Source organism: Mastigoproctus giganteus, chromosome 14 (assembly GCF_048544385.1).
Source record: "Mastigoproctus giganteus isolate SK-2022 chromosome 14, ASM4854438v1, whole genome shotgun sequence".
NCBI classification, from domain to species: domain Eukaryota; kingdom Metazoa; phylum Arthropoda; class Arachnida; order Uropygi; family Thelyphonidae; genus Mastigoproctus; species Mastigoproctus giganteus.
The window spans coordinates 122,118,395-122,128,573 of NC_143588.1; the positions used below are offsets into that span (position 1 = coordinate 122,118,395).

General features: G+C 41.5%; 1 protein-coding gene across 1 annotated transcript in view; it reads left to right on the forward strand.

The window, feature by feature from the left end:
- Positions 1-5,226, forward strand: part of LOC150075700 (iripin-1-like) — a 77,557-nt gene extending 72,331 nt beyond the window's left edge. Inside the window, exon 3 of the mRNA XM_090389093.1 lies at positions 4,013-5,226. Coding sequence (XP_090245219.1) covers positions 4,015-5,226 — 1,212 coding nt within the window. The 5' untranslated portion in view covers positions 4,013-4,014. The remainder of the gene's footprint in view (positions 1-4,012) is intronic.
- Positions 5,227-10,179: the final 4,953 nt, after the last annotated feature.

The following is a 10,179-nucleotide window of genomic DNA, read 5'->3' on the forward strand; positions in this document are numbered from 1 at the left end:
CAGGACATTGTTATGTTCAGATATGTAGACAAGCTATTAGTGCTCAATTGTCCTGAATTCTGGAAGATTTTAGTCACATATACATATATCCTCAAGAAATTACCTTAGAAAAGATTAATTCTTACAGCCAATTACTTGGACTAAATATTTAGCTGTCCATTCATCTCATTTTGTATGATTCTTTTCCTATGCTCAGCTCTACGAATCTCGAATTTGATTTTGTCAGGCAGATTTTTCACAAACTCCAAAAATGTAAAATGATTGGTCGTGGCTTTAAAAAAGGAATAAATTAAAATAAAAATGTAACAAAGGTCAATGAAACTAGAAATAATGTCTGCAGAAGTTAAAAGTTTCATATGAGAAAATCTAAACTGCTTTTTGCGGCATAAATCTCCTGTACAACCTGTCAAGAATCCAGACGTCAGGGTGAAGATCGAAGGAGGTAGCTGGCTTGACAGAGTTGTTGATGAATAAAGAATCAAATCTGTTGATTCTAGAAGGTTTGGACTGAAGAAATGGAGTATCATGGGTGGAATTTACCAGAAGGAAGTACCAGATGTTAAGGAATTCATTTTCGCCAGTGATTGTAACATTGACTCGCTTTGTATTGCCAACAGTAGAAGGCACTCTTGCAATTTATTCATGTCGAGGTGACTGAACACGATGTCCGACCTTTGCATTGAACCATCTGAGGAGGAGATATTCGGCCGCAATGACGGGCTGAAGGGTGCATTTCGCGACGAAAAGCGAGATTAGTAATGCGTAGAGGAAGTGAAGGGATGTAGGTGGAAAAATATTCCCATATAGTGTTCGGATTACACTATTTTGCATTTTGTAAAAAAAAATCACCGATGTTTTCTCAGAAAAGGGTGTTTCGGAGTGATTTTCCAACGCTGTTCCCTGACTTCCGTGTGTTATCGGCATAGCACGTTTTTTTCAAATATCGCGAAAAAAAATTGGATTTTTCACAAATAGTTTTGGCAGAATTTGTGCACTGAAATAACAAAATGCTAATTTGACTGATCTATGATCAGTCAAATTTTCGTTTCTTTGATTTTTTTGCAAGGACTTCTCCTTCACAGTCCATCTTCAGCGTCCAATAATAGTGAGCCAACATGTTGACATTCCACCCATCGTGGTACTTCATCTCCTAGAAAGAAAATCGCTCAAAATAGTTCCCTCAAAATCTCATTCTTCATCACTTTACGAATTTGAGGTCCAACAAAAATTCCTGATTTTAACTTGTCTTGCGTGATCGAAGGGAATTTAGTACAAAGTTAGTTGAAGCGGGGATTTCCACAGGCAGATTTTTCACAAACTCTGTCTTCTCTGTCTGTACCATGAGAAAAACGTCCTATGCGCTACAAGATTTTTTGACTTAAGTCTATAACCAAGCCAAGGAGTGTATGTGTACCCAGTCTATGGCGGCTCTCAGAAATAATCCATCTCCACTCTGCTGATATACAGAACTCTGTAAAATGGGCCTGATGGGTGTTTATGATGTGAAAGCGAATGTACTGTGGCGTGTGTTGTTTATATCGGCCTCTTTGCCACCAGTAAACAGCCATCACCCGGAACAGCTACTGCCAGGTGCCCGTCCACCAGCACGAGGAGCCGGGCCTGTGTCCAGCCTCAAACAGCATCAACTGGAGGTATTGCTAAACCAGTGGATGCTTACCCCTTATGCACAGGTTATCCAGATTTGTGCAACAAAAAAAAAAAACAAACCTTATTGTAATTGCAAACTGACCATGCCTTCAAATGGCACGCTCTCATTCCCACAAGAGGTAGTTTTGGGAATGATAGCATGCAATACTTGTGGGAAAAAAATAAATAAATGAAAATAAAATATTAAAAAAATAAATAAATAACCAAGAACTCTAAGGATCTAACTTGTGGGAAAGAGGAGATGGTGGAACGAGCAAACGGTACTTAACCAAATTTTGAATTTCGTTTTGTGCGTGAACCGACGATGACTTCCTGAAGATCAAGGCCTGGGCTTTGGTCTTCAAGGGATTCACATACAAATCAAAGAGCTCAGTATAATCCAAGAAGTTGTCAATGAATTATCGAGCCTTACACACGACAAACAGAAAAGGTTGACATTGTCGGAAAGGGCAGGAAAAGCCAAGAAAATATCGTCAGCATAACGGCTGAATTTCGTGGGATTCAAAAGAAAAGGAAGGGGGTACAGCCGAGAAGAACAAGACTGCGAGGGGCTCCCACTTGGGGCAAATATAAGCTAATGTTCCCAATAAAGTTGAGGATTTACTAGAGAAGATAAGAGTGCGATTGTTGTTTGTAACCGTTGAACCACTTTCAGCAGGAGTCCTGAAATGCAGTGGTAGTTACGGAGCGCAGCTATCAGAGGACCCATAACAACTGGATCCAAGGCAGCAGTGATATCAAAGAGGAAGCAGTGCGGATTCACCTTTTATTGCCATGTTGCATAAATCATTGAGATTGGCTGAAGACACGTTTCAGTTCAAAGTGCTGAGATGCCATTTTGAACTGATGTACAACTGATATATCGGTCTAGAAGCAAACGTTTGCCTAGAAGGGGGTTTCAAGAGAATATTGTCTACAGCATTAGTAAAGAGAGCAATTAGAGAGAGGCATGAAGACTTTTGGCTACTGTGGTTTCACGGAAAATGAAATTGAGATCTTAGAATTGTGGAAAATGAAATTGAGATTTTAGAGACACAACAGGAAACGGCTTTGAACATGGTATTACAACAATGGATGAGATAACACTAAATGTGATAACATAATTGCTCTCGTGGTAGTCCAGTTGGTAGAATCTCTGTCTTCCCGCACACCGGGTGGAAAAGAATTGAGTTCAAGTCCCATCGATGACCGGAGGAATTTTTATGGGCCTTTTTCACAGCATTGCTGGGTTAGTTGGTCTCAGGCGAGGGAAGCTACAGGGAAACTTCGGTTTTCATCCAGCTAACAGAAAGTCGACCTCAGAACACGAGCAATTTACAGACAGTATACACGGAGCAACATGGGTTTAGTCACCGATGATCTTAAAACCCCACAACAACAACTACAGATAACATAATCTACCCAGGATCGTAGTTTGAAGCTTTCAGGTTTGCGAAATTTTCTAAAAAGGTTCTCTTCCTTTGTGAGATCGATTTGATCTGAGAAAGATACTTTGGTAGGGATACTTTCTTAGCTGTATTAAGCAGGGAACGATGAGCTGACAAGCAGCATGCGTCCTGTGAGATGATTGCCTTCCAAACTTTCCAATTATTTTCTGCGTGTTCGGAAAAAGGATGGATAAGTGGTATGTCCACCGTCGCTTGTTTTGTGTGGAGAACCGGCACCACCTGGACATTGTCACCACTGAAATAAAAGAAAGCTATAGGTGTACATTGAAACATAACGGGTGACATATCGGGGTGAACAAACATATGCCACAACCACCCTGTCGATATTTTAAGATGCAGCACATGAAAGTTCAAAATTAGCAGTGCAAGTGCCTAAATAAGCTAACCACTTTCTTATCTAAGACTCTAAGAAAGGCTTTAAGCTATCCATAAAAAATCAGCCGTCAAGAACGTCCCCACTTGACCCTAAGCACAACGATTGTCACAAAAACCATAAAAAAGGCTGCTGAAGAGTCATCCTCATATACAGAATGCCACTGATTTATTGAATGATTTATTTTTGAAGCTTCAGTCCACAATCTAATATCTCGTTGTCATTCTGGGCGGTCCTTGCAGGTAGCAAAGTGGATAAAATCACTGTCCCACCACAGCGTTTAGAAAAGGCCCGATTGCAAATCCACCAATGAACAGAGGAACTTTAATGTTTTTTTTTTTTTTCTTTTCAGTCCATTTCTCAGTCTCAAACGAAAAGAACGAGTTTTTTTTTTTTTTGTTGGAAAGTCCAATTTTGATTCCAGAAAAACACGCGATCCGACAAGAGAACACAGTTTATAAACTAATGCAGAAGGAAGCCATGCCTGGAATGACAAAAGTTTATAAAACTTTTGTCATTCCAGGCATGGCTTCCAAGATGCCCCGTCACGCGCTCCTTCTCTTGTGCGTCTCCTTCTCGGCGTCGTGCGTCACAGGATCCCGCTTAACCGAAAAGGTGGCAACCGCATCCAATACTTTCTCTGTTAATCTTCACAAGCAGTTATCCAATGACCCAGGGAACCTCTTTTATTCCTCATTCAGCATCGAGGTTGCATTCGGCATGCTGTTATACGGAGCCGGAGGATCGACGGCACAAGAAATTCGCGATGTCATGGGATACGACACTGCCGGCCTATCGGACGAAGAGGTGCACCAAGGTTTCCACGAAGTGCTGGAAACACTCATTTCAGAAACTGGAAATTACATACTGGAAATAGCCAACGCTATGTTCATTCAAGACGGCTTCCCAATTCGCTCCCAGTATGTACAGGGGCTTATCTTGTGGTACGAGTCCGAGGTCAGGAATTTAAACTTTGCAGGCGATTCGGAAGGCGCCACCCAAGAGGTCAATGCATGGGTCGCCAACAAAACGCAGGACAAAATAAAGAAACTTGTAGATCAATTGGATTCAAAGACGATCCTGTTGCTTCTAAATGCCGTGTACTTCAAAGGTACGTGGTTAACCCAATTTAACCCAGCTGACACAGTGGAAGAGCCGTTCCACAATAATGGGTTGACCACAGAGGACTGTCTGGTACCAATGATGACTCTAGAGAATGTAACCTTCCGCTTTGCCAACATGACAGAACATGGTTTCGTGATGGTGGAGTTGCCGTATGAGGGGAACAACACAGCAATGTGGATTCTGCTGCCTCATCGGGTTGATGGCCTTCAAGTAGTGGAGCAGCAGCTCTCACTGGACCTTCTAAACGACGCCAGGAACTCCCTGACCGAAGAGAAAATCGACATACTGAAAATCCCCAGGTTTAATCTGACCTTCAGAAAAGACCTGATCGATGACCTCAAAGTTATGGGAATTCAGAGTGCTTTTGCAGGGAGTGCCAATTTGAGCGGAATCAGCGAACAGGCCCAGCTGGCCGTTTCCCAAGTGATCCACGCAGCTACTGTTGAGGTCAACGAGGAGGGCAGCGAGGCTGCTGCTGTTACTGCCATAGTGGTGACTAGATCTGCTGGCCTATATCCGAAGGAAGTTAGAGCTGACCATCCCTTTCTTTTCGTTATTCTAGACAATATTACAGGCTATTTTTTCTTTTTTGGCAGAGTTAGCCAGCTTTAATTTTTGATTATAAAGTAAAACATGTGCTTTGCACGGGTCTGAAATATGAATAAAGGCACAGTCATAATCGCTCTCTCTCTCTCTCTCTCTCTCTCTCTCTCTCTCTCTCTGTGTGGATGCTGTTTCCATTGCAAACAGTCTTCGTATATTGGTTGGGGAGCTTGATAATCCTGGTGCCCTCATGTTGTTGTTGTTGTTGTTTGGTTTTTAGGAGCATTAGCAACTAAGGCCATATTGCTCCGGGATATGCGGTGGTCAGTCCCTGACCTTTCCGCATCCTCCGTATTTGGTGGTGAGGTGCCCTCATGGGACAAGTAATTGGATGATCAAAAAGTGGTGTATTTACAGTTACTTGTAGACTTATGCTAAGGGCACAGTAAATAAATTTGTGAAATTTTAAGTATTTGTTAGTTCCGTCCTTCCTTCCACGATGATGGTAGCTGCTGGGACATCCAGTGCATATTGCCATTCAGACATAAGGGATGCGGAATTTAATTATGCGGAGTAGAACGTTCACAAGACGAATAAACTGGATAAAAAGGGGGGGGGGGAGGAAATTTAAGAGGTATCCTCCTGATTGGGAAGCACGCAGACTCTAAAGTAGCGCACCGGTTGTAGGACGATCGTCAAATGAAGAGTCACTTTGGTATGAAATTAGAATTAGATCCTCCAATTACGGAAAGGTTAACTAAACGGACAAGATAGCAATCACTAACTTGTATGTTAAACAAATCAGGATATTGACTCTGTTCCCTCTTCCATAAGGTACCAATCGAATGCTGCTAAAACATATGCAAACTCACTTCCTCCATCGCATTGGAAGACAATTCATTGGAATGTTCTACATAACTCCGCTCATAGAGGAAATTCATGAGATCCATTGGTCCTCATGAAGTTCATCAACTATTTCCGTTTGCGCCTTAAATCCGGTATCCAATCAGTAAATGGTTCGCTGATCGAGAAGCGTACATCGCAGGAGGTACAGGGTCTTCTGCTCTAAATTCAGATATGAATGTGCTCAATTACTGACCTGTTCTAAGCCGTGCTAATATTTGTTTCGCTTTTCGAACTTTTAATGGAATTTTGCTCATTTACTGAACAAAGTTCCAGTAAAGCATTCATTTCAGGAAACTGCCATTTTGAAAGGCAGCACAACTCAAATCTGTTTTTTAATTTCAGTGTGGAACGGTAAAAATGTTTCTGAGTTACAGATTAATCAACTGCCATATCGGTGTCCATGAAAAAATATTTTGACTTCAACTGGTAAATCGGATGAGAATAAATTATAATATCTTGTGAGGAGAAGACTGGACTGAAGGAATTCATATTATACCCTGTGTGATCGCTGAAATATGACAACCTACCTAATACTTCGTAGGTCCTCCTTTTGCACTCAGCAAGCACTTGACGATAGCGGAGACCACTGATACGTTGTTTCACATGCACCAGGGGTCCAAGTTTCAGCCGATGAAACATGCCCGACACCATACAACCGCCTCCACCGCCCTGCACTTTTGATACCACGCACGATGGATGAAGAGCCTCATGTTGTTGATGCTAAATCCGTACACGACCATCCACTGTGTGGAGCATTCATTTTTTTTTTTTTTCATTTATTTACACACCCAAATATTATGTACAATTTCAAGAAACATAAACAATAATCTATATACAATTTTATGTACATTTTCATTCTCATTTATATAATTACCCTAGCATATATATATTTTGTTCACAATACAGTTGAGGAAACACAGTACAAAACACGTGTGTGTGTGTCCTGGTATCAAGGGTGGCCCCTAGGCATAGCCCATCTCCACCTAGTGGATCTGTATTGAATGTAGGACCTCTGCAAAGGAGCAGCCAATACCTGTGCAGCTGCTATCTGGTGCCTGTCCCCAGGCGCGAGTAGCCAGACCTGTTTTTTTTTTAAACCTTTTACGTGCCAAAGTGCACGAAATCCCGCACCCACTGGAGGTAGTGCAATACCAGTGGGTGCCCGCTATCCCGCTCACAGGCTGCCCAGGCCTAGAGCCCGCAAAAAAAAAAAAAAAAAAAAAAACAAGGCTGGAGCTCCAAAAACCCATTGAAGTCACACAGCCAAGAGAAACATTTTCAAAGAACCCTGCAGTTATCAGGAGCATTATACATCAGTTATCCTATTAAGTTTAGCATTAACAAGGAAATAAACTGTTAACATTGATCACTATTTACATTACAGTGAGATTTACCACTCTCTCTCTCTGATCAGTTCTAGCAACAGAATTTGGGAATTATTTACAGTCGGTTTTACAGCAACATAAGTTGTTACTTACCAATAGTTACATATAAATTTACATTTACATATAAATATTTAAGTTACATATAAATATTACAATTCTTCGAGGTTAGCTTCCTAATAATTTAGGCCCGTTTATACACAAAGCTTCTTGGAATCCCATCCAGCATCACTTAGAGGAGAAAGGGGTCTACCTGTCATTTCCTGTTGCGTTGATGGCTATCTTCCGATATGTTCTTCCCAAAAGTGAGTTAATCTGGATCATTATGACCCCGCAGTAGAGTTTCTAGCCGCGAGTCTTTTCTTGAAAACTGCCGCAGAGAACTCTTGAGTTGTAGTGAAGACATCAGAATTTTCGACGAGCAAATGTACATTATTTTCTGAGAGATTATTTATTTTACTCAGCAGTACCTGTCTTTCATTCGAATAATCATTACATTCAAAGAGAACGTGCTGCCATGTCTCAGATGCTCCGCAGTGACAGAAAGGGTCAGGCTCAAGGCTCCTTTCGAAAAGTTTAGCCCTGAGCGATCCGTGGCCAGTCATTAAATATGATGTAGTCATGCTAGGCACAAACCATTTTGAGACTGTGGGTAATGACGCGAATTCAACATTTGAGATGTATCTTCGTGTGACCTCACCGTGTTCACTTTCAGCCCATCTTTGCTGCCAAACAGCGGTGAGTTCCTTCCAGAGTCTTCGTTTTTCCTCTTTTATTCTGTTCGTAGGGTCTGTTACAATGTTAAAAATATTTACAGAAATTCCTTTTTTGAGATTGTAGATCATACCCCTGTAGGAAATATAAAGGTCCAGAGGCAGGGTTCCTGCTAGAACTTGTAGGGCATTATTCGACACCGTCCGAGGAGCTTGTAGAAGTGTGAGCAACACCGAACGCTGTAATGAAAGAAGTTTAGTCCTGGTCTTAGTTTTTGAGACCCTCCAGAACCAAACACCTGCTGCGTACGCAGCAATTGGTAGGAAGATAGTCTTATAGTATAAAGACAACGTCTTTTTGCTGAGGCCCCATTCTTTTCTGGAAATCCTTGCGATTCCAGCCGTGAAGTTTTTAATTTTCTCAGAAATTTTGGATACGTGAGTATGAAAGTTTAGTTTGTCATCGATTGTAAGTCCCAAGTACTTGGTGCTGGATACGTAGGGGATTTGTGAGCCATTTAGGATAACTCTGGGAGGTCTGCCATAATTGAATTGCTTTCGAAAAACCATGAAATTTGTTTTTGTAGGGGAAATTTTGAGCTTGTTTAGATTGGCCCAGTTGGATAAATCATCCAATATTGTTTGGATCTTTTGTTCCAAGATTGTTCTTGACATTCCAGTAACGCCAACCGCCAAGTCGTCTGCATATGCAATTTTTTTGCAATCTCCATTTTTCTTTGTCAGCCATTGGTCTAAGACCGCATTCCAGAGGAGAGGCCCCAGGACTGAACCCTGCGGGCACCCTCGGGAAGCAGTCGTGCTGTAAGTCAGGTGTTTGGCACAAACCTTGATCTGTCTGTCTTGAAAGTATGATCTCATAATTTGGTAGATATGATTATCACACATGGCTGAACGTAGCGACCCGAGGGCGCTCTCCCACCATAGGGAGTCGAATGCGCCCTCGAAGTCCACGAACACCACCAAGACATACTTACTGTGAGAATCCTGGATGTATTTCAGAAGAGAAATTATAGCATCTTCGGTCGAGTGACCCTTTTTGAATCCGTGTTGATGATCTGAGCACAATTGCTGGTCCGATAACATGCTTGCAATTCTGGGAGAAATTAATCTCTCAAAAAGTTTCCCTAAGTTAGCCAGGAGGGATATTGGTCTGTACGCCCTTGGGTTTGTTTTGACTTTTCCAGGTTTATATAAAATTTTCAGGAGAGCTAGTTTCCAGGGTTTGGGAAAAAGTCCTTCGAGGAAGCATTTATTGTACATATTCAGTAGTATATTGGGAAACAGTTTAAAAAATTTCACAATTATCAAATTCTCTAGCAAGTCAATGCCAGGGCATTTTTTCTTATTGAGTTTAGCAGTAGCAGCTCCTAGTTCCACGAGAGTAAAAAGGCAAACATCGGTAGATCCAACATAATTCTGGTTTTTCCTCCTGATCTCTGCCTGTTCTGGAGTATCACAGTGAGGTAGATCCTTTGGAAACAAATTATCAACGATCGTTCCGACAGTAGAGTGCCAGTCTGTTGTTTCTAGCTTATTACTAATTACAGTCTGATAGATATCTCCACTTATCAGTTTATTCCTCATTATTTTATATATGATCCCCCAGGGGTTGGTATTCCCAACATCTTTGACCAAGTTTTGCCAGCAGGTCCTCTTACTTTCAGATATGGCTCGATGGAATAATTTTCTTTTCTCTCTATAACTGTTTTTCAGCCTTGCAACGTCCTCGTTAGAAAGATGTCTACTACGCTGATATAAGCGTCTGGCTTGTTGAGTTTGAAGCCTCAAATCAGAAAGCTGAGCGTTCCACCATGGCACTGAAGGCTTTCTTATATGTTTCCTTTTACTTGAGTTTGACATAGCTATATATAGATGTTGCTGAACAGTGTCTACATATTCTGAAGCCGATAGTTGGTTTAATGCTTCTGCATCCTCCCCATTAAATACTGTACGCAGATAATTCTCGAATTTTTTCCAGTTGACTTTATCCGTACGGTATC